Raw genomic sequence first — 24,787 nt, forward strand, 5'->3', positions numbered from 1 at the left:
TGGCATTTGACACATCTGATTCAAACAAAGGGCCAATTGTCAATACAGGACTACCTCAGACTCTTTTAGATGTTTTTATCTACGATAGGTGTCCTCCTTTGGGCAAGACGGCACATTAGGAATCTTAAGTTAGTTATTCTACCACAATCAAGAATCCTTGGACCAGAGCATCATGCTTAGAGTGTCAGAAATGTTCTCAGCCGGTGCCAACTTCCAGCATTGAAAGACAAGGGAGTACCACTCTCCAGGATCATAATGGGTGGTGTTAACAATAGACTCCAGCTGCAGAGGTTGGGGTGCACACTTACACACACAAGTGGTATAGGGCATATGGCAAAAGGACACAAGGCTAAATGTAATCATTTTGGAAATTAGAGCATTTGGGGTAGCAATCCTAAACGTTTTCAACCTCTCCTATGTCACGGACAGGAAAAAAAAAGGAAATTGAGTGGTACTTATAAGATATATAAGATTCAACTATGTCTGTAGGAATCTTCTTGAATTGACGATCCTCCATGAAAGAACAAAAGATATACAGAGCAGTATTATATCCTGAATGCCCCAATTTCTTCACTTTATACTGCTTTTGCCTTTTGTATTATACTTACACACAAGGGGTCTAAAGATTAAGTTGCGCTAAACAAATGTATTATGATTTTTTTTTAAATTGCATATAAATCGGGCATATGCATGTCCGTATTCGGGTTGGGTACCATTTTCCGGCTGTGGAAAACCCGACAGTGCAACGCCTGTACAAGGTACATGGTACAGTAAGGAACCTTGTACAGGAGTTGTCTCCTTAAAATTCTAATCTTTTACGTTGTATAATTTCATATGGAGCCATGTTCAAATACAAACGATAAGTGCATCATCAAAGGGGTTGAATACGTTTTAACTATTCTGATAAGTCTGACATCGCCAATCCCTACCAAAAAAACACGAAATAATCAAAAACAGACTGGAAAATAATGAGACTTAGCTTGGAGATGACGGAAGAAAGCACCATAATGACAGCAAGGCATTTTGATTGAAGAACTGATAGGCAGTGCAGCCTGACATCATCGCAACGTGTGTGAATAAAATTTAAAGTGGCAATGTGAGGTTAAGTGTTTAAACACTTAACCTCAAGGGTCCCCACATTGCCGCTGGCAGGCTACCGGAATATTAGGCTAGATAAAAGCTATAGCCTCATCTATCTGTTTAATCTGTCTGCTCATATTGACCAGGTACTTGACAGTGATATCTTGTGCTGTGCCGAGGTCAGGAGCAGGTGTCAGCATGAGATTTAGTAGTCTCAAACAAAATTTCAAATGATGAGATGTGTAATGGTCCTTTTGGCGTACTACGTATTGAATGCAAGACCACGGGCAGGGCTTCAGGCCACGGTAAGCCCGTCTGCTTCTTACACTCCTGTAACTTATTTTTTATAGTCTGATTATACCTCTCAACCTTGCCACTTGACTGAAGGTGGTATGGCATGTGTAATTGTTGTCTGATACCCATCATGTCCCACATCTGCCTAAACACTCTCCCTGTGAAATGTGTCCCTTGATCAGATTAAATAATTTGGGACAATCCATACCTACATACTGATTCTTGTACTATTTTCTTAAAAAGTCTACACATACCAACACACACTGTTGTTGTCTCACCTTTGGAAGCTGAATGAAAATCAATTTGTACCACCTGAAATGCTGAAATGGTCCTTCTGTAGCAGGAAGATGTGAAGGTATGGTAGGAACAGAGCTTCCAGGCTTGTTTCTGAGCCATGTCAAGCAGGCTTGACACAATTTAGCAGCTATGGTAGTGAACTCTGGGGCATGCCAGTAAGCTCTGACCAATTCAATCATGGCACCCTTAGAGGCATGGGTGAGACCGTGTGCCGCCAATGCAGATGAAAGTGACTTGGGGACCACTTGTTTACCTTCCTTATTTCGCCACATACCTTCAGAATCAGATTGACATCCTTCCTGCTCCCAGGAGGAGATTTCCTGTGGACAAGAGGCTGATTGCATAGATATTAGCATTCATTCATCTGGAATACATGTTGCAAACATCAAACATTTCTTTTTCATTAGTCTTCTCTATCATTGCAGCTTGTTTGGCTGCTCTGTCAGCTCTGGCATTTCCCTTTGTGATTTCATCTGTACCACTAGTGTGTGCCTGACACTTAATGACTGCTAACTGATTAGGTTTCTGTAGTGTATCCAAAAGCATCTGTTCAGCCTTGGCATGTGCAATAGGTGTACCATTAGATGTGAGGAAATTCCTTCACTTCCATGACACTCCAAAATCATGCACTACTCCGAATGAGGAACGGGAGTAGCAGTTTTACCTTGTGCTATTTCACAAGCCCTTCAAGTTCCGCCCTTCAAAAGCCACAAGTTCCGCTAACTGGGCTAAGACTAGACCAGACAGAGGCTTGGCTTACAGGGTATAAGTTAGTGTGCATACAGCATATGCAGAACCAAGACTGCCATCCTCTCGCCGCAAGCAACTAACATCCACAAACAGAACCAAATCAGTGTTTTGCACAGGTCAGGGTATGGTGAAAAATTTTGGGCAACAATAGAAAGACAGTCATGCTCATCACTGCCACTCTCCATTCTCTGAGACTGAAAAGTCTCATCACGGAAATAGAGAAGCAGGGTTTGAAACATTGCAACGTTGAATGATAAGATTGCTAGGTGCAAATAAGGCTAATTCCTACTTAGTGAGGACTCATGAGGTCAAATGTTTTGTAGAATTTACTGTAGAAATTTATTTCAATTAGTGGTGCAAGTGCCAATTTACATCTTTGCAAATGTACTTTTTTTTTATATTGGTATGTGTTTTGTATGGAAATGTATTGATTTCGAAGACAGTATGTCATGTTTGAGTTTTCTAACTTTTCTATAGGAAGTCCCAAGTAAGCATATGAGTGGAGCTGATGTGTTTTTGCAACTTTCTGGAGACCGGTAATCTCATGTCTAATTAGACCTTTTTGTCGCTGAATGACCAACATGTCATTTGCGCCTGAAAGCACGTGTGTGGGGGGGGGGGTAATTAGACTGGCTGGTAGACTTCATTTGTGTGTAAGACTCAGGATGTAAGTGATCACGGATTAGTGTGAATTTTGCAAGTTAAATTGCGTTAAAAGGAAGATTAGAGAAAATGTTATATCCTGATGGTAAAAATTCAATATAAAACCTCAGACATTGTGGTGCCGGTAGCAGCAATGTTCAAAGGTGTTAAACCCCTCCAGGCTAAGTTAAGTGCAGGCTGCATGAAGCACCTGGATTGGTTAAAGTGGCAGGAGGCTGGATTACCTCCTGCCAGGGTATCTGTGTAAATCTGTATAAAAGCAGACTGTTTGACCATGTAATGTATCCTTATTCCATCTGTACCTTTCTGGAGATCACTAGTACCACAAACTTAGTGTAACTGCCCTTATTCTGATACTTGAGCTAATAAAACATCACTGCTTCAAGATCCTTCTTTAATGCCTACTTACCTGCGGAAATTCCTGTGACCTACAGATTAGAACAATCTAATCTGTTATCCGGCTGTTCTGAGGTAGCGACCCAGCATTCCAGTACCAAAGCTCTGCCCACTGCCTTGCAGCTCTGACCAGTGTGGTAGGCCAGGTGGAACCATCCACAGAAACCCTGATGTAACAGAAGAGGTTAGGGGTACCAGCCCAGATGCCCAGCGAGGAGGTACACTAGCAGCAAGAGTTACCCAGAAGAAAACGGTTCTAGGTGCCTACAAAGGAGCCTAGTGATGGCAGTAGTAAGCCCCTCCTACTGGGTTTAGAGGGGGCAATTTGGGATAAATAAAGGGGACGGTGGCAAGATGAGCCCAGCCGGTCCCCAGTAACAACGGACCAGGTGGCATAGGTCCATTCTGTCACAAAATCATTTTAACCAGAATCCTGAAATCTGTGAATCCCAAAACATATGGAGAAATAGAGGACAAATAAGCGAAAGAGTCCTCTACTATTTTTTTTTTTTCTATTATTATTTTACTCACCTTTAAGAAATAAAAAAAAAAAAAAAAAGTTTATTTTGATGTATATTAAAATATATTGGTGTTACTGATATGGGTTCAGTAATACTGTCAGTTTATGTCCGTATCCATGTAATGACTGATTTCATCATTCTTCTTTTACCGACCCAATATCAGTAACTTTACATATAAACCATGACTTTGTTCTCCCTTCTCTATATCACAGTCCCTCTTTAGATAAAGTGTCCTAGCTCTATGGCTCCCTTGGTCTGGGCCTTGCACGTGTATGTGGATAGAGTGGCTGTTTTCACCATTTTAAGTCTGTCTGATTCTTTTAAAAGGTGACATGGGAGTCCGAAAGCAGATGAGGCAGAAACTCTCATGTCCATTACATATTCGGATATATCCAATAGAACATGGTTTTAAATATCTTTATTTCCTGGATGTACAAAATATTGCTTTCAGTGCATGAATCATATCCGTAACCATAACGGTCTGATTACTGAACATTGAACATTAAGATCTCGTTACTAACGAATCAAAACTTTTATTTGATTAGCTGTCACAGCCAATATTCTCAGATTACAGCATTTTACATGCCTACTCTGTTGTTGTAAAAAAAGATGACCCTGCTATTTACCATGCTCAAGTATTTTATTTCTCTTTTTGCAGAGGTGACGTCACGGTTAATCGTTCTAACTAAGACCAAAGCATTTTTGTCCTCGTGATGGACAAAGAGAGGAGTCACATGACTCGGAGGATATTAAATCTCACCCTGGAGATCATCTACCTGCTGATTGGAGAGGTGAGGGGTTCTGGGAATGTCAGTGACATCACTCTTATCTCTTAATAAAATAGGGACAGGATTGATGAGGATTCTGACATTCGAGCAGAAGATGTGATCACTGGACTGTTTCATGCTTTTTATAATTCTGTCTCAATATATAGGATTACAAAGTAGTGAAGAAGTCATCTGGTGAGCATGTGACACCCAGCTGCTGTCCCTGTTTGTCAGGAGGATTGAGCAGGACCCAGAGCCCCATCACGGTGTCTCCACCTCACTCACTGATACATGAGAGAAACGATGACCAGAGGATTCTAGAACTCACCAACAAGATCATTCAGCTGCTGACTGGAGAGGTGACTGCTGGGAATGGGACATTATACAGTAACACCAGGGGATGTGTCTGGGTGAAGACTGTATCATTGTGTGTGTCAGGTTCCTATAAGGTGTCAGGATGTCACTGTCTATTTCTCCATGGAGGAGTGGGAGTATTTAGAAGGACACAAGGGTCTGTACAAGGACGTGATGATGGAGAATCACCAGCCCCTCACATCTCTGGGTAAGAGGAGTATGCATATGAGAAAGCCGTTTTGAGAGCCACCTAGATACACATCATTTGATAAAAAAATATATACACAATGTATTCAGTCTCCCGTGTGTTTCCTACAGATGGATCCAGTACCAGAAATACCCCAGAGAGATGTCCCCGTCCTTGTTATTCACAGGATTGTACAGAGGAAAATCACATTCTCCCACCAGTCTATCAGGTTGTAGAATTGAGGGTCTGGTCTTGCACCAAGATACTAAACACTATATGATCTGTAGAGAAGTTGTGTTGATCTTAAATCTGATGTTATTCAGTCTATTCTCAATTCATGGAATCTGACAGTATTAAATGTTATTTTTATTGTTCTGTTGGTTATTTAGGACGAAGAACTGCTTGGAATTAAAGTTGAAGTTATAGAGGAAGAAGAGACGTGTGTGAGGGATGATCAGCAGTGTAAGGAGGAGGAAATCCCTACAGATTTCAGCACAGGTGAGTAATAAATACAGAAAAAAGTCACATATAGTCTCCTTGTTCAGTCACTGCAACACTATCTTATTCTATACCCTCTTCTGTCAATACTCCCTATTATATTTGTATTCTACTCCTGTCACAATAACCCCAGGGAAGGGGTTATCTCTCTATGTCCAAGAAGCAAGAGTTCTAAATATGCCTATGGACCAGCACTCAGCCCATCAGATTCGCCTGCAACACTCGAGATGCCTACTCAATAAGGCACATAGTCAGTCTTTAAATTCAAGTTTACATTATTTATCATGGAGGTTACATAAATGGCCATATTATAACCATAGTGTACATAACAATACTAAACAAAGAGGCATACACATAATGAATATATGTACAACAATAGCGAGGCTTTACAAGTGACCTCGGTAGTAAAGTTGCCTCCCTAAGACTTGGAGCCCCCGTTCCATTGTTGCTTTTTGAGGGCCCACAACATTCAAAACCGCACAAACTAACATGTCTGTGCTTACACTGGTAGCCTCAATATGTCATTCATAATCTACAATATTCCCAGGCCAGCGGGAACCACAATTACCAGCCAGTCCAGCAATACGAAAATAAGATTCTAGTGTAAACTTTCTTATATCCATACATTTATTTTATTCCCAGCAGATGGACACATCAACAGGAATACCACGGAGGAACAGCTTATTTTACCTCCAGATGGTGAAATAGAAAATAACATCATGACACCAGATTATCCAGAAGAAAACCCCATTACCCCAAATATATATCCAGTACTTCACAGTGCAGATATATCTTCTGATGCCTCTAATCATGAGGAATGTTTTCATAATAGCTCAGATATTGTTACATATATTTCAGCTAATGAAGGTGATAAAATATTTCCCTGTCCTGAATGTGGAAAAAGTTTTACCCGAAATACAGGTCTTATTTTACACCAGAGAGTTCACACAGGAGAGAAGCCATTTTCGTGTTCTGAATGTGATAAATGCTTTACTCAGAAATCAAGTGTCTTTAGACATCAGAGAACTCACACAGGTGAAAAACCATTTCCATGTTCTGAGTGTGGAAAATGTTTTACACAGAAATCATATCTTATTATACATCAGAGAATACACACAGGTGAGAAGCCATTTACATGTTCTGATTGTGGGAAATGTTTTAAACAGAAATCAGTTCTTGCCGAACATCAGAGAATTCACACAGGTGAGAAGCCGTTTTCATGTTCTGAATGTGGAAAATGTTTTGCTCGTAAACTATTTCTTCTTAACCATCAGAAAATTCACACAGGTGAGAGGCCATTTTCATGTTTTGAATGTGGGAAACGTTTTTCACGTAAACTATTTCTCCTTAATCATCAGAAAACTCACACGGATGAGAAACCATTTTCATGTTTTCAGTGTGGCAAACATTTTACACATAAGTCATATCTAGTTAAACATACAAAATGTCACACTGGAGAGAAGCAGTTTTCATGTTCAGAGTGTGGCAAATGTTTTATTCAGAAATCTAATTTTATTAGGCATCAGGTAATTCATACAGGCGAGAAGCCATTTCCATGTTCTCACTGTGGGAAATGTTTTGCACATAAATCAAATCTTGTGCACCATCAGAGAAGTCACACAGATGGATTACCAGTTTCATGCTCTGACTGTGGGAAATGTTTTACACATAAATCAGATTTACTTAAACACCAGGAAATACACACAGAGAAGTAATTTCCACATTCTGATTATGTTTCATATACAAATCACTCATTGGTCATCACACACATTTACAGAGATGAAAACTGGTTGGTACATTTCTAAGTGTGGTGTTGTATCCAGTGATCAATTTTTTATTAAAGCATTCCTCTGTGTGGTGTTGTATCCAGTGATCAATTTTTTATTAAAGCATTCCTCTGAGTACTACCTTGTGTCACTCACCGGACTGTGAGTGCCTCTTCTCCCGTTGTTAGGAACCGTGGCCATCCGCCATCCTGATGGTCTGCGCATGTGCAGCCTCTATGAACCCTTCAGACCTGTTGCTTTTAGTTAATTGGCTGATCAGGCAACACTCCCTATTTAAAGCACCTGTGGTCATTACCTCGTTGCCTGATCTTGGAGTCTCATTCCCTGTGAGTCTCTGAAGGTGTTCCTGTGTTTCATTGTGTCTTCAGCTCCAGCTGATTCCTCGCTACTGCATTGCCGGTTTCCAGACCGCCTCAACTCTCCTGTGTTCATCGTGTCTTCAGTCCTAGCTGATTCCTGACTACTGCATTGCCGGTTGCCAGACCGCCTCAACTCTCCTGTGTTTCATCGTGTCTACTATTCCTGCTGACCTCCGCAAGAATCATCATTGCTCCTCTCGTGTGATGTTCTCTGTCTGTGTGCTTCACAGACACGGATTACCGCTACCACTCTCCTGTGGTCTCTACTCGTGTCGGCGTTCAGCCGCTCAGCTATCCCTGTGTTTCTCTCGTGACAGCCTGCTCAACTGAATCGCGATATGCTTATCTTTTATTGACTTTACCAGTTTATTGCATATCCGCTTGGACTGTGTTCTGCTCATCTACGGAGTCCTCTATCTCACGAAGTTATAGATGCTATTGACTTTGTCTCATATGTCCTGGATCTCAGTAGTGACTTTGTATCTTCAAGCAGCGCTAGTCATTTGCTATTTTATTATATATTCCATTGGAATCAAGTTCCTTGTGCTCTCCGTGTTACCGTTGATGCTCCACTCATCTACCCTAGTGCCTATCCTCACCTATATATGCAGTGGTACAACTTGCTGAACGCAGACCACTGACTCCCTGTTTCCTATTGGCACCAGTTACAAGTTTCCTCACTATAAGCAGTGGTACAACTTGCTGAACGCAGACCACTGACTTTCCTCACGTCTTCACGTCCATCAAGATCCTTGTGTTCATATTATTTAACCCATAACATATTGCTGCTAGTCATAGACTTTCCTCTAGCATTCTCTCACCATCTGCTGATTCTCCTGTTCCGCTAGTCACCTTGCTACCAGAAGACCACTGTGTGCATACACTACTCTGGTAAGACTACATCTGGTGATATCCTGGGCAAAGACTCCTAGTGCTCGTGACACCTTGATCCTTCTACTCTGTTCCTTATTTTTTACATACTTTATATTGTTTTTTAGTTATAATATTGTCCATGTAATATTGTTTGACACTGCCATCTACACATTCAATACAAATACATTTATTTTCTCGGTTCTCCAAGACAGCCATTAGATCTTGCTGCAGCAACCTGCACTTTCAGGATTTTTGTTGAGTTACCACTAAACCTGATGGCTGCACTGTTTAACCACTGCAGAGAATGTGGAATATAATTTTTGATTACCAACAACTGGTCAGTGCCAAATTAATCGCAGTTGGCTGTTGGAGATAACAGAGGCAGCTGTGTCATTTCATGTCTGTTCAAACAGGGTTGTCTACCACCCATCTCAGATTTCTACGATTTTTTTTTTAGTTGAGAGGATGTCAAAGCAACTATTTCTGCCAAATATCTCGACTGTCTGACAATTAGTTGATTAAATATTGATTTTTCAATTTATTAAATAATTTACTAATCGCGACTACTTTATCTAGTTTATTTGAACTACCGCGGGTGTTTATTAAGGAATAACCACAAAATTTCGACCCCTAAGGTAACTCTTCCTCCCGAATCCAAAAATAATTGACATTAGGGATCCCATTTTTTGGGGGGTATTTTAAAAAGGTATACATTACTACCACAAAAAAATCAGCCGGGTACTCTGTTTCATAGTGGGGAAAAAAATAAGTCCTTAAAGTACTGACACAGACGTAGTACAGAAAGTAGAAATTATGTACATTGTGATAAAGTCCCTGGAATAGTGTTTGCAGGTAAGTACACTATATGGACGAAAGTATTTGGCTACACCTGTTAATTATTGAATTGAGGTGTTTCAATCAGACCCGTTGCTAGAGGTGTGTTAAATCAGGCTTAGGTCCCTTGGATGATGATTACTGGAGCGCCATTCTTGACAGTGCCAGGAAGGCCAACTCTTGTACCAGATGTAGGCAAGTGCAGCTATACATATTACAGAGAGTCTATTACTCCCCATACAGGCTGCACCAGATAGGTGTCAGAGCTGATTCTATGTGCTCAAAATGTGGGAGCATCCCTGCTAACTTCTGGCACCTTCTCTGGGACTGGCCTGTGGTTGGGGACTTCTGGTTGGAGGTAGTGGCATCAGGATTCCTTTGTTATTTCCTAAGACCTGTGTTCGGTCTTGGAGTGGATTTGCTGCTTGGCAGGAGCGCGACCAGATATGTCAATCTCCTTGCATCGGCCAAGGTCACAATAGCCTGAAAGTGGATGGCCAGTGTTAGGTCTAGTTTTGCCGTCTGGGTTGTTTTGGTGAATGAGGCTGTTGGACATGAATGGTTCACCTACCAATCCACAAACACTATGCCTAAGTATTATAATATCTGTTTCGCTGGGCAAAGTATAGATATGCTGTGAGATCACTGGTGGCAGATTTTGACCCACCTTGAATGTCCCTTCCATACCTTTTATAAACCTACTCTTATGTGTGTATGCACCTGCTGGACGACTGGGTGTTAGGTTCAGGGGTCACATTGCTGAGTGGCGGTGGGAGAGGACGCTACATCTGTTTGGGCCACACGCTACATTGGACATTTACTTGAAATGTGTGTTGTTTATATGTTTAACGTTTTATACACATTTCCTTACAGGCTTGTATATTCGAAAGAACTGCATGCTAAGCTATTTTTGTTATGTTTTAATTGTATTGTTTGAAAACTTAAATAAAAATATTTGTTTCAAAAATTAATCACAGAGCGGGATCAATGACTGCTGGGGCGCATGGTGCGTAAGAGTCGCCAGCGCTCTGCTGATTCCGTAGCTGAAGATTTCTGAACTTCCACATCACCAAGACAAATGCCAAATGTCGGATAGAGTGGTGTAAAGCACACCGACACTGGACTGTGGAGCAGTGGAAGCGTGTTCTGTGGAGTGAATAACCACACTTCTCTGGCAGTCAGATACGCGAGTCTGGGTTTGGTGGATGGCGGGAGAACGCTACCTGCCTGACTGCATTATGCCAACTGTTAAGTTTGGTGGAGGAGAGATAATGGTATGGGGCTGTTTTTTCAGGGGTTGGGGTAGGCGCCTTATCTCCAGTGAAGGCAATCTTAATGCTTCAGCATACCAAGTCATTTTGGACAATGCTATGCTTCTAACTTTGTGGCAACAATTTGGGGAAGTCCTTTTTCTATTCCAACATGACTTTGCCCCAGTGCACAAAGCAAGGACTACAAAAATATGGTTTGATGAGTTTGGTGTGGAAGAACTTGACTGGCTTGCACAGAGCCCTGACCTCAACCCCATCGAACACCTTTCAGATGAACTGGAGAGAAGATTGTGAGCCAGACCTTCTCATCCAACATCAGTGCCTGACCTCATAAATGCTCTACAGAATGAATGGGCACAAATTCCCACAAAAACACTTCAACATCTTGTGGAAAGCCTTCCAAGAAGAGTGGAAGCTGTTATCGCTGCAAAAGAGGGACCAACTCAATTTTAAAATATATGTATTTGAATACAATGTTATTACAGTCCCTGCTGGTGTAATGATCAAGCGTCCGAATACTATTGTCCATATAGCGTATATTAGTCACACTTTTCTAACCTATATGTTTTAAAACCCCAGGGAGAGTGTTTATATTTGGGAAATGCTTCCTAGAGAGCTGTTCAGCTTCAGGAAAAAGCTGGTAAAGGTTCCTGGGGTGTAAACGGTTAGAAGGGTGGGCTCCATTTACAAAGCTCAGTCCAGGTTTTCTGCTTTGCTGTCAGTCTGATTAATGCTGGCACCTGTGAGCTATGTTAAAAAGACTGCTAGGCACTGCATTCAGCCTCCCACTACCTGGAGAAAGGGACTGCAGAATTTCTGAGAGAGGAACCCTGATTTTTGCTATGAGAAAACCATGCTGGAACTTTGGTTTGTTAGTCAGTAGTATTTAGTGTTGGACAGGCAAGGTGTTTATTTTGAAGTTTCTTTTATTTTCTTGCTTAAAATAAAACTAAAAAAATATGGAATGCACAGCATGTTATCAAAATGTAGTCCCTATTCCTTATATTTTGCATTTTCTAATGTCAGCACACTTGCAAAATACATTGGACCATAATTTAATGCAGCATCTAGATGTCCACTATACAGTACTAAGATGACCAGTACACAAAGTTGAAATTTGATCACAATGCTATGCATCAAACATTTAGACAGTATAGAGTAAGTTGGAATACAACACCACTGACCAGTATACATAGTCCACATTTGACCAGATGAAATACATCTCCACTTGGACCGGTATATGGCACACATCTGGCTAATAAATATGTATAGCTTATCTTAGCCATGACTGTTCATACAGCTGCTGTTACAAACTTCTAGTGCTGTCATTGATAGCAAAACTAGGTGGGTCAGATCACCCAAAAAAACATGAAATGTCCACCACCCGTCTCAGATTTTTTAAAAAATTTTTTTTAGTTGAGAGGAGGTTAAAACAATTATTTCTGCCAAATATCTCGACTGTCTGACAATTAGTTGATTAAATATTGATTTTTCAATTTATTAAATATAGTACTTTCAATAATGCATGTACTGATGGTGAGGGACAGTTTTGAGAATTAAGGGGCATTGTTTGTTGGTATCAAGTAATCTGCCATACACAGTTTGATAGTTCAAAGGGACCAGTCTAATTGGTTGGTGCCGTGTGTGAAAACATCCTAAATGTTATAAAATTTGAGCCAAGTTGTCCATATTGTGATCTCAGGACTAGAATAGTAATTATTATTATTATTATTAATATTTATTTATAGGGCACCACTAGGTATCCGTAGCGCCGTACAGGGACAGACAGAAACACGGTACAGGGTGAGACAGCACGGAACCGTTAACAAAAAGCACAGTAACTCGGAAGCTCAAAATACAGCTAGATGAAAGGTGAGAGCCCCCGGGGGTAGAGAGAGGGGTAGAAGGACCTCACGGAAGAGACAAGGAGCTGGAGAACAGGAGAGGAGGCCCTGCTCGAAGGAGCGTACAATCTAAGGGGAGGGTAGGACGGACAGAGACGCGAGGGTAGGAGGAAAGGGGGAGAGGGGGGAGAGGAGAGCGACGGGAAGGGAGGTAGGAGGGGGACAGGAGAGGGAGGGGGTAAGTGGGAGACTGGAAGGAGGGCAGTTAAGTGGGGGACTGGAAGGCTATAAGGAAGAGGTGGGTTTTTAAGGCCCGTTTGAAGCTGGACAAGTTGAGTGATGTTCTGATGGAGCGGGGGAGCTGCTTCCAGTGGAGGGGGCAGCACGAGAGAAGTCTTGGATGCGAGCCTGGGAGGAGGTGACGGTCATTGGCTGAACGCAGAGGGCGGGATGGAGCAATAGTAATGCAAGAGATGCCAATAGAATCACAGAGAAGAGCCTAATCAGGGGTGATGAGATTAGCAATGTCATTCTCTGAGCTAACCCCTTCATTGCAAGAATGGCATGCTACCAGGAGAACCCACATATCTTCCCAGAAGAACTTCACTTTACTGATGCACCAGAGGAAGAAGAAACAAAGGGCTGAATGGAATTGTGGTGCACTATGGACTACATAGTGCACCACAATTCAATTCAGCTTTGTGTCTTTCTTCAGTTGTTATAAATTATAGCTGATCGCTAGCGCCTCAATAATAATTGCTCTCAATATTAGATAAGGATTTTTATAAGAAAAGAAAATTACTTCATTGAGCATTGTAGTCCTTAATAAACTAGTGTGACTAAGAATCCCACAATCCTTTTGCACCAGAGGAGGAAGCAGCATACCACTCACCTGTCCCAATTTGCGTACCGTCAAAGGGGTGGGGGTGTACATAAAAGTGGGTGGAGTTTTGCCTAAAAGGAGGTTTTTCTAGATGGATCGGGGAGGGTTTGGGTGGATCGTGGTGAGGACTTTTTTTATACCAACCTTGCAAGTTTCAATGTTTGGAGTCATGAGGAAATGACATACCAAATGGCAGTTGCTGCTGGTGTGGGAAAGGCTAATGTACCTACCAAACATCTGACAAGCCGGTGATGATCAGGACGGCGGGGCAGAGCCCTCAAACAGGACTGTCCTGTTTACCTCAGGACAGTAGAGGGTATGGCTTGTCCCCCCTTGCAGTTTTGCTTTTGGACACCATGTTACAATAATCAAGGGCTCCAAAGAGTCACTGTATTAGTGCAATACAAGAAAACAATGAGGACAGAGTAGGGAATTTCCAGAGTTCTAAAAAGAAAGCAAAGAGGATTCTCTGAGTTGTAGTAATTTTTTTAAAAGGTTTCTAACATCAACGTTACTGATATACTTTGTTGGACCACATAAAAATATCCACTGTGCTTCAAGTTCCATATACAGTTTATCTATGTATGTACTGTTCTCTTCCTCATTCACCCCCTCCCCCAAAACTAAAGGGTTAAACATATAGAATGGAGAATGAGAATCACACCTTCGCTTCCTTTCTGTGGAAGGTTTGAGCTACAAGAAAACAAGAAAATGTCTGTCACTCTCCTGCACTGAAGACAAGTGTTAGTTGTTAATGGAAAGCATATATCTCCTATAATGTCTATTTAATCTATTCAATTGCTCTAATACCGGTCACATAATCCATAGCTGGCCATCACTTTAGATACAACCAAGAGACAGGCATAAAGGGCGTGGCTTGAGTTCTCCGCCGTGCAGGGCCGATGAACGCATAGGAAGACAGGTGGAACGCACAGTCAGGAAGACAGGTGGAACGCACAGTCAGGAAGACAGAACGCACAGCCAGGAAGACAGGTGGAACGCACAGTCAGGAAGACAAAACGCACAGTCAGGAAGACAGGTGGAACGCACAGCCAGGAAGACAGGTGGAACGCACAGCCAGGAAGACAGGTGGAACGCACAGCCAGGAAGACAGGTGAAACGCACAGACAGGAAGACAGGTGGAACGCACAGCCAGGAAGACAGGTGGAACGCACAGCCAGGAAGACAGGTGGAACGCACAGTCAGGAAGACAGGTGGAACGCACAGACCGGAAGTGTTGTTGAATATATTTCCGGTGAGAGGTGAGTATGAGGAAGCAGAGAGTAGACATTGATGGTACTGGCAGCAGGTAATGACATTTATTATCAGCTATTATTACATGTCTGTGTCTTGTTATTCTCAGGGTGGGCTCCACAGGCAGCTTTTCTCATATATTGATGGAGACAGGGTATAACCCTGCTTCTTAATTATATATAGAAGCTGAAGTGGATCTAGTTGAGAGAAGTCTCAATAAAACAACGATGCAAATAAATACAAAATATCTTTTATTATGGAACTGCAATTATTAGTCTCCAAGTAGAATGACACATGAGCAGGGAGAAATGAACAGATACTATTAGATACTAATCAACAACATTGGATTTCATGGTCCAGAGCAGATTTGCTGGGGGGCTGCTAATCTAATTTTATTTTTAAAATACAGCTAACCAGCTTACAGCCTTATGTCTGATAGTGACTGTGGATTCATATTGGAGACACTGGAACTAAGCCAACTGTGAATCTAAGGAGGAGATTAATTTCAGTGCAGTGTCTCTCCTGAACGTCTATGGAGACACATCGTGCCAATGTTCTGTCAGGAATCTCCGTCATATTTCCTCACACCCCATAGAGGTGCGAGATCAAAAAAAGTACGAAGATTACCTACCTTAATGGTCGCAATGGGCACAGCCAGATAGCACAGTGATATCTGGCGTTACATCACCGGCCATTGAACCCCCCCCCCCCCATTGTGCTCATAGTGGCCAATGAGCACATTTCCGGGTAATACTGTACCCCAACATCGCAGATTTTATTGTGCACATCTATGAAGCCACTCCATGGACAATTGATTTCTTTTCCCCCCAAAACCACCCCCCATATATAATGTGTTCATAACATGGTTGCCTAAGGAGTTACATTATTGTAATAATGCTATATACCAGGGTTTCCCAAACCCAGTCCTCAGGGCTCCCCAACAGTGCAGGTTTTCCGGATCACATGTGACATAATTAGGACCACCTGTGGATCTGTTACAATGTGTCAGTCAGTAATGAATACACCTGTTCTCCAGCAAGGAGATATGGAAAACCTGCACTGTTGGGGAGCCCTGAGGACTGGGTTTGGGAAACCCTGCTTTATACGATGAAAGAATACACAGATTAGTAGAAATTAGAATCTAGATATTTCAACAGGACTTTTTCACAATAGTTATACATTACAATTGTGGGGAAACCGTTATGGCAATAACAGCTAAAATATACAGCTGTTATCCTCTTGTCAGTGTCAGGGCTGTATAATCAAAAACACTTCAGATGAGCCCACTTAAAATTTTCAACCTGAACATAATCACCATTGAAATAATGTGAGTGGTAAAGAGTAATCAAGATTTCCTCAATTTTCACTATAATTAATCCCTGAATGTTTTATAACTATGAAATCGAGGAATCCTGTAGATTACTTTACATTTTGTGTAGTAGGATCCTGGATTGCTATGAAGCGTCTCAATTTTTCCCTGTTCCTTCTCCTGCGAGCCTTTCTTGTCTCTCCCCATTCAGGAACTGTGTCTGATTCATGTTCGGACATACCCCAATTTGCATAGCGTTTCTTGTGTGAAATAGATCTGCGCATACTCAGAAACGAGCCTTAGGTCAGTGATAGCAATTTCATGCAATTCATGTCTGAACGCAAACGACACATTTACGACTGTCTATGATCTGAGAGGTTGGAACAGGGATGGGAAGGGTTAGACTAATGTAGGCAATTTACAGGAAGGGCGTTTGATGCAGATGCAGCCTCTGCAAGTCCTGGGAGTAAATTTATCTAGCTGCAGGTTTGAAAATGTGGAGATGTTGCCTATAGTAACTAATCAGATTCTAGTTATTTGTTTTAGTACATTCTACACAATGACAGCTAGAATCTGATTGGTTGCTATAGGCAACATCTCCACTTTTTCAAACACGCAGTTTGATAAATTTCCCCCCTGGGGCTCTTGTAAGTACACTTGGTTTCAGACTTGGGCAAGTGTAAATGCCGAATGATGACTGACACGGTATAATCTTTGACACATATGCATGCCACTAGCTATAATATTAATCTATTATTATTTTTTTTGGACAGTTTTGTGTTTTTGTTTTATTTTTTATTATTAATCTGACCATCTAGTCTGTTCATTGTTTTTATGCCTGATAACCTCAGTCCCTATTTCATCCTTAGCTTTTTTTAAAAAATTTTAAGATAGTTTTATGTCTGTCCATGTTTAAATTCCCTCATTGTATTAACCTCTGTTGGGTGGCTATTATACCTAGTAAAATTATTTTACCGCAAATTTCCCCTAAGCCTACTATCCTCCAGTGCATGTCCCCTTCTATTACTTCTCTTCCTCTGAAGGACTTAAAAGCTTCTATCATATCCCCCTCTCCCTTCTTTGCTCAAAGCTATACATGTTTAGTTCATTTAGCCTTTCCTGTGAGTTAGATCATGCATCACTTGAGTAGCGCTTCTTTCCACAATCTCTTATTGATTTATGACTTTCTGGAGATATGAGTTCTAAAACTGAACACAGATTTACAGGTGGTCGCACCAATGACCAATAGAGTGGAGTCACCACCTCTCTTCCTGCCGCTAATTCCTCTCCCTATGCAACCTTTCACCCGACTGGCCCTTCCCATTGATTTGTTATGTTGCTTGCCAATAGTTAAGTCACCTGAAATAGTGGCTTTTAGATCCGTTAGCTCCTTAGTAGTTAATCTTTTTAGTGCCATTAATACTATATTCAGCCTTTGTATTTTTTAAACAATCTGTCCCAAATTGTCTTTGCCAATCTGGCTTAGCGCTGGCAGGAACAGAGGCGAAGAGTCTAAAGAACCCGCACTTTTCACCAGGGACACCTAAAAGGAGATTTGGGTTTCACTGCTGGTGGGTAGCAGGTCTCGGCCTGACTCCAGATGTGACAAGCTGGTATCGGGAAGAAGCAAGGGTTGGTCGACAAGCCTGAACTGGTATACCAGAGGACTGCAAAGTGTCCTATGAGATCTCGTAAAGAGTCCATCAGGAATCGGGCCTGGGTCTAGCGTTCTGGCGATCTACTTTTTATTGTGTTAACAGTAGTTACTTTTACTTTTGAATCTTATGTGTGTGGAGTTTGTATGCACTCCCATTGTATGTATGGGTTTCCTCCGGTGCTCCAGTTTCCTCTCACTTTCTAAAGACATACTGTTAAGTGGCTGCTGACAAAATATACCCTAGTCTGTGTATGTGTATTATGGAATTTAAACCAATGTGAATGACACAAATTATCTGTACAGTGCTGCGGAATTGGTGACGCTATATAAGTAAATGAAGATGATTATTGTAATATTTAGACATTACTATTGAAAGATTGTAATCACAATGTCACCTTAAATGGATTGTCACATTATTAACATTACCTATGTATTCTCTGTCTCTATCTGCAGAGGTTCATCTCACACTTACTAATCTCCACTAAGACCAAACCCCATTTTTAGATTGTTCCTGATGGACAAGGACAGGAGTCGCATGACTGAGATGATATTAAATCTCACCCTGGAGATCATCTACCTGCTGACTGGAGAGGTGAGGGGGAGTGTCACAGTGACATCACTCTTATCTCTATCAATAGAACAGGGACCTGGTTGGAGAGGTGAGGGATTCTGGGAGTGTCACAGTGACATCACTCTTATCTCTATCAATAGAACAGGGACCTGGTTGGAGAAGTGAAGGATTCTGGGAATGTCACTGGTACATCACTCTTATCTCTATCAATAAGAACAGGGACCTGGTTGGAGAAGTGAAGGATTCTGGGAATGTCACTGGTACATCACTCTTATTCTAGTTCTTACTATAGAGGCTGAGAAATGTTAATTTAATTGTCAAACAATATCAGACACTGCTGTTGTGGGTCAACCCTGATAATGGCACTTTCTGTGTGTAGTTTGTATGTTCTCCCCATGATTTCAATTTCCTCCCACAGGTGAAAAACATACTGGTAGATTAATAGGCTGATAGCCAATAATTTACTGGAAACGCCAATGTGACAGGGACTGCTGTGAATTATTAATATGGATAAATATATATATATATATATATATATATATATATATATATATATATATATATATATATATATATATACTAAACAAAACTGTACAGTGCTTCTGTGCTGAGGTGACAACAGCAATATACACTTTTGTAAATGTCTGAATGAGACATTAAGGAGTGGTACATAATATCATGAATGGATAGATGTAGAGCAATGTATCCAATAGGTTTAGCAGGATACAGGTAAATAAGCACATTCAGAAAGTGTCCGGAATTGAAACATCAGAAAAGAATATGTGATAATTGGACGCCTTATAATTGTGTCTCAATACACAGGATTACACAGTAGTGAGGAAGACATCTGATGAGCAGGAGACACCCAGCAATCATCCCTGTGTGTCAGGAGAATTGAGCAGAACCCAGAGCCCCATCATGGAGCCTCCACCTCACTCACTGATACATGAGAGAAACAATGACCAGAGGGTTCTAGAACTCACCAACAAGATCATTCAGCTGCTGACTGGAGAGGTGACTGCTGGGAATGGGACATTATACAGTAACACCAGGGGATGTGTCTGGGTGATGACTGTATCATTGTGTGTGTCAGGTTCCTATAAGGTGTCAGGATGTCACTGTCTATTTCTCCATGGAGGAGTGGGAGTATTTAGAAGGACACAAGGATCAGTACAAGGACGTGATGATGGAGAATCACCAGCCCCTCACATCACTGGGTAAGAAGATACTTACATTTATTGTGAAGGAGAGAGCAGTTTATTTATGCACATCATTCAATAAACACATATAAACATTGTACCCAGTCACTATATGTTTCCTACAGATGGATGCAGTAATAGAAATACCCCAGAGAGATGTCCCAGTCCTTGTTATTCACAGGATTGTACAGAGAAAAATCATAATATCCGACAGGATTATCAGGTAGATGGATTTGAGGGTCTCACCAAATGGCAAAATACCAAAGGGACTGTATATTATATGGTCTGTAGAGAAGCTGTGTTGAACTTAAACCATATATTATCCTGTGTTGACACCTTTCATTAAGTCAGACACTATTATATGTGTTATTTTTATTGTTTGGTGGATTTTTTAGGATGAAAACCTAATTGATATTGAATTAGACGTTACGGGGGGAGAAGAAGAGACGTATTTGAGGGGTGATCAGCAGTGTGAGGAGGAGGAAATCCCTACAGATATCAGCACAGGTGAGTAATGAACTCTAAATTCAGAGAAGAGTCACATATTCTCCTTCAGTCACTACAACAATCTCTTATTCTACACCTTCTTTTGTTAGTACAAATTAATGAGGAAAAAGTGTTTGTCCAGTTGGGAGCCATTGGCCCCTTTTAGACTCATGTCACTGTGCTACCAGCCAAGAAATCTGATCAATCTCCACCCCACACAGTCTCTGGTATTTCCTATATATCTCAGTACATAGACGTCTCCTTATTCAATGACCAATAGAAAGAGACATAATGTTATCCATGATCCTTCCTGTTCACTGCCACGTGTGATGTTCCCGATGATCACTTGCGTCACTATCATATGTGACATCACACATTACCCTACTTTTTTATGTGATATTCATCACTTATTGTATGTTATACGTTACCCTTGTAACAAATGACATTCTAATCCTACAACTATGTACATAATTACATTTAATATTCAGAGACATTGAAGATCTGTACACTTACAATTGTGATAAAGGGATTATAAATTATACACTTTAAGGTGAAGTCACTCCTAGGGGTATATTTACTAAACTGCGGGTTTGAAAAAGTGGAGATGTTGCCTATAGCAACCAATCAGATTCTAGGTATTTTTTTTAGTACATTCTACAGCTAGAATCTGATTGGTTGCTATAGGCAACATCTCCACTTTTTCAATATTTTCAGTTTAGTAAATATACCCTCTAGTATGGAAATGTTTGGTCATTGCTCTACATTGTGCCAATTACTTTTCAGTGGGAATATTCATACTTCTATGCATTTATTTTATTCTCAGCAGATGGACACAGCAGCAGGAATACTGCAGACAGATGTCTCATTTTATCTGAAGAAGTTGAAATAGAAGATAATGACATCATATATGATTCTCCAAGAGAGAACCCCATTACCCCAAACATACATCCCATACTTCACAGTGCAGACATATCATCTAATCCATCAGATCATGAGAACTGTTTTCCTGATGAATCGGATATCGTTACAGCTCCTAGAGGTGATAAAATATTTCCCTGTCCTGAATGTGGTAAATGTTTTACCCGCAATGCAAAACTTGTTAAACATCAGAAAATTCACACAGGTAAAAAGCCATTTTCATGCTCTGAATGTGGGAAATGTTTTACATATAAATCATTGCTTATTATACATCAGAGAATTCACACAGGTGAAAAGCCATATTCATGTCCTGAGTGTGGCAAGAGCTTCACACAGAAATCAAATCTTCTTACACATCAGAAACTTCACACAGGAGAGATGCCATTTCCATGCTCGGAGTGTGAGAAGTCCTTTATATATAAATCAGACCTTATTTCACATCAGAGAAGTCACACAGGTGCAATGCCATTTCCATGTTCTGAGTGTGAAAAATCTTTTATATATAAATCAGATCTTATTGTACATCAGAAACTTCACACAGGAGATATGCCATTTTCATGTTCTCAGTGTGGGAAATCCTTTCTGTACAAATCAGATTTTATTACGCACCAGAGAATTCACACGGGTGAGAAGCCTTTTCCATGTTCTGAGTGTCGGAAATGTTTTTCATATAAATCAGATCTTGTTAAACATCAGAGAATTCACACAGGTGAGAAACCATTTCCATGTTCTGAGTGTGACAAACGGTTTTCTACTAAATCGAGCCTTATTCGGCATTACAGAATTCACATAGGTGCAAAACCATTTAAATGTCCTGGATGTTGGAAATGTTTTACACAGAATTCAGATCTTATTAGACATAAGAGAGTTCATACGGGTGCAAAACCATTTCCATGTTCTGAGTGTGACAAACGGTTTTCTACTAAATCAAGCCTTACTCAGCATCAAAGATGTCACACAGGTGAGAAACCATTTCACTGTTCTCTGTGTGGGAAATATTTTAGCCAGAATTCAGATCTTGTTAGACATCAGAAAGTTCACACAGGTGATAGACCATTTCCATGTTCTGAGTGTGATAGATGTTTTACACAAAAATCAGATCTTATTAAACATCAGAGAATCCACACAGGTGAGAAACCATTTCAATGTTCTGAGTGTGGGAAATGTTTTACTGAGAAATCGCATTTAGTGAAACACCAAAAAATTCACTTACTAAAAAAATAATTTGTGTATGTTAATGAATCAGAAACAGGAGTACAGGATCATATTAAATATTATAGAAACAGATAATTTTAGTAATATTGGATATAAAATAAGTAGAGAGACTCTGTATTTACATATAACATACAGTCTCTGTGTCGGAATCTAGAACAAGTTCTGTCCACTATTTCGCATATACGGAGCTGCAGGAAAGGACTCAACTTCTTTATTCTGCTGTCTTCAATTCCGCATCATCTGCGACATTGATCGGGTTTTATATGAGTATATAGCCTCTATTATTAAGTGGTAATTGATACGTGTTTGTGTCATAGAATGGACTGTTTTTTTTATTCTTCTTATTCAGCCGCAGCAATAAATTCTATATTTATACATATTTCTCTAACAATAAATAATTTTCTATAAACCTTTCTCTCGTGAGTACTGTTTGGATTATACCCTTTCTTCCTTCTTTGGTGGTTTTATTTATTTATTATAAATATAGAAACATTTACTGAATGTTCTCTAACTTTCTCTGAAACCAGAATGAATTAACATAACTGTTGGAAGCAGTTAATATGTATTTTTGTGTGTTTATTTGTATAGATTTTACACATAATCTATTTTACTATAAGGACTGCGTTGTTTGTGTTTGCATGTCCTTCAGGTACTTTCATAAATACATTTGTAATGTGGTGTTTATACCTAATTATTACTGCTGTTGCTGTACCGAACTCTGCTAACCACAACTTCTAGCCCATATGGTGGTTATATCGGACTATCTACATTTTACCCAATTATACTATTTAACTACATTTTACATAGAAAGTGAAAGTAGATTAAAATACATTTACAAAAATTAAGAGCGATATAAAATAAAACAGGGTGACAAAGAATGGTGGTAAGCAAAGAGTTAATTTCTGTATTATTTTATTGCTCATATAAATCAGTCTTATTTATATATGTGCGAACTGTGTGTAGGATTTTAAATGTGTAATTGAGGATTTAAAATGCATGGTGAGTAAAATACTTTTGATTTATATATCTATTTACATAGTGATTGTAGTTTATAACCTGTACGTGTGTACGGTTTGGGTACAGTAACTATTGAGGAAAGAACTCTGTGAGGGTTGTGTTTTTTAGGTTGTTGTCGCCTGTTAAAATGACAGCTGATGTATTTCCCAGAGGGAGATGCAGAGAGACTGCAGGGTACTTGATCCCTATTGCTGCGGAATTCTAAGGAGTGGCTCTGCCTAGTGAGCCACAGTGGCAGCCAATCCCCTGCATCCTGGATGTTTACATAAACTGACAGATTATTGTATTTCCTTACCATGATCGAGCACTTTTCTTGCTTCTGATAAGCTGTGCCTGACCTTGGCGATCTTCCTGGCTCTCACTTTGACTATGGACTCCTGTAACTCTGTAACTCTTTAACCCCAGTAGATACCACAGAACAGCATGGTAACCACACCAGCCTTTGTTGATTGGGGGTCCATCGTGGACAAATCATTTCCAAAAGCACGGATATCAGGAAACAGAAAGGATGTGATCAGAAACCAGATCATGTTTGTGCCACCTATCCCCAGGGTGCGGAGTCTAACGTGACGCTGGTCTTCACCAGAGCCACCAAGCAGGATGGAATTGGCAGCATATGCCATGCAAGTCACGGCCCCTGGGTTAAGTCTTGAGCATTGTTTTTGTTTGTGAATGGAGTAACGTAGGAATATAGTTGTAGGCGTGAGGTACTGTAGTTTAGGGACAAGGAAGGCACTGGCAGAATGTGGTACTAGGACAATCACTGACAGGATACTATTCCAAGAATATTGTCAGCAGGACATGGCATTGGGATCACAGGCATCAGGATATAGCACCAGGTATATGCCAACAGGATACAGCATCAGGAATATAGCAGCAAATGTAGAACCAGTACCGGATTCAATAAAGACTTCAATAAAGGTGTCTTAGATAAACGCACCCTAGTGCAGGGAACAGCCACTGGTGGCCGGAAGATGACCCGGAGGTGCCATAAAAAAAAAAAAAAGGTAAGTCTGGTGCGTTCCCAATGTCAGGAAAACCTCTCCTGTTCTACTACAGACCATAGTTGGTTTCCCTGTCACTTTTGCACCAGTTACTAAGGAGACATGGTCATTACAGATCATTACTTCTGCAAATGACCAACTGTTTCTTATTATTAACTTGTCCACCCCCCTCATTTTCCTGCCATTCTGGGTATGCCATGGCTGGCTCTTCATAATCCCAGCTTTGGGCGACCAGAACAATAACTTTTTAATCACAGTACATTATGTGGAAGTTTACGCTCCCTGAAATCCTTCCTTCTAACATGTCCCCTGTTCCACTGGATTTTCCAGCAGGATACCATGACTTTGTAGATGCTTTCAGTGAAATTGCCTCCTCATAGGCCATATAACTGTTATGTTGATCTCTTAGCTGGGGCTCGAATTAAATTTGGATGCATCTTTTCATTATCAGAATCTCAGCCAAAGATCTTGTTAGAATATCTGGACAATAACCTTAAAC

General features: G+C 40.6%; 2 protein-coding genes across 9 annotated transcripts in view; both read left to right on the forward strand.

Moving 5' to 3' along the window:
* Window positions 1-7,663, forward strand: part of LOC142159866 (uncharacterized) — a 63,093-nt gene extending 55,430 nt beyond the window's left edge. For 2 of the 7 annotated variants that reach the window (XM_075214700.1, XM_075214699.1), the window contains exons 2-7: window positions 4,660-4,792; window positions 4,936-5,127; window positions 5,207-5,330; window positions 5,441-5,538; window positions 5,699-5,807; window positions 6,450-7,663. In XM_075214700.1, coding sequence (XP_075070801.1) covers window positions 4,715-4,792; window positions 4,936-5,127; window positions 5,207-5,330; window positions 5,441-5,538; window positions 5,699-5,807; window positions 6,450-7,522 — 1,674 coding nt within the window. In that variant the 5' untranslated portion in view covers window positions 4,660-4,714 and the 3' untranslated portion in view covers window positions 7,523-7,663. Of the gene's footprint in view, window positions 1-2,898; window positions 2,958-4,659; window positions 4,793-4,935; window positions 5,128-5,206; window positions 5,331-5,419; window positions 5,539-5,698; window positions 5,808-6,449 lie in introns of all 7 variants that reach the window. The other 5 variants (XM_075214698.1, XM_075214701.1, XM_075214702.1 and 2 more) reach the window with 5 other exon arrangements.
* Window positions 7,664-14,926: 7,263 nt separating this feature from the next.
* Window positions 14,927-22,676, forward strand: LOC142159821 (uncharacterized). 2 transcript variants are annotated; one of them, XM_075214592.1, is made up of 7 exons: window positions 14,927-14,967; window positions 18,383-18,470; window positions 19,272-19,463; window positions 19,543-19,666; window positions 19,774-19,871; window positions 20,044-20,155; window positions 20,958-22,676. In XM_075214592.1, exons 1-7 carry the CDS (start codon window positions 14,927-14,929, stop codon window positions 22,274-22,276), a joined length of 1,974 nt encoding a protein of 657 aa, XP_075070693.1. In that variant the 3' UTR covers window positions 22,277-22,676. The 2 variants fall into 2 exon arrangements, with proteins under 2 accessions (XP_075070693.1, XP_075070694.1); XM_075214593.1 differs by having other exon boundaries at window positions 20,961-22,676.
* The last annotated feature ends 2,111 nt before the right edge of the window (window positions 22,677-24,787 follow it).

Source organism: Mixophyes fleayi, chromosome 6, assembly GCF_038048845.1.
Source record: "Mixophyes fleayi isolate aMixFle1 chromosome 6, aMixFle1.hap1, whole genome shotgun sequence".
Classification (NCBI taxonomy): Eukaryota; Metazoa; Chordata; class Amphibia; order Anura; family Limnodynastidae; genus Mixophyes; species Mixophyes fleayi.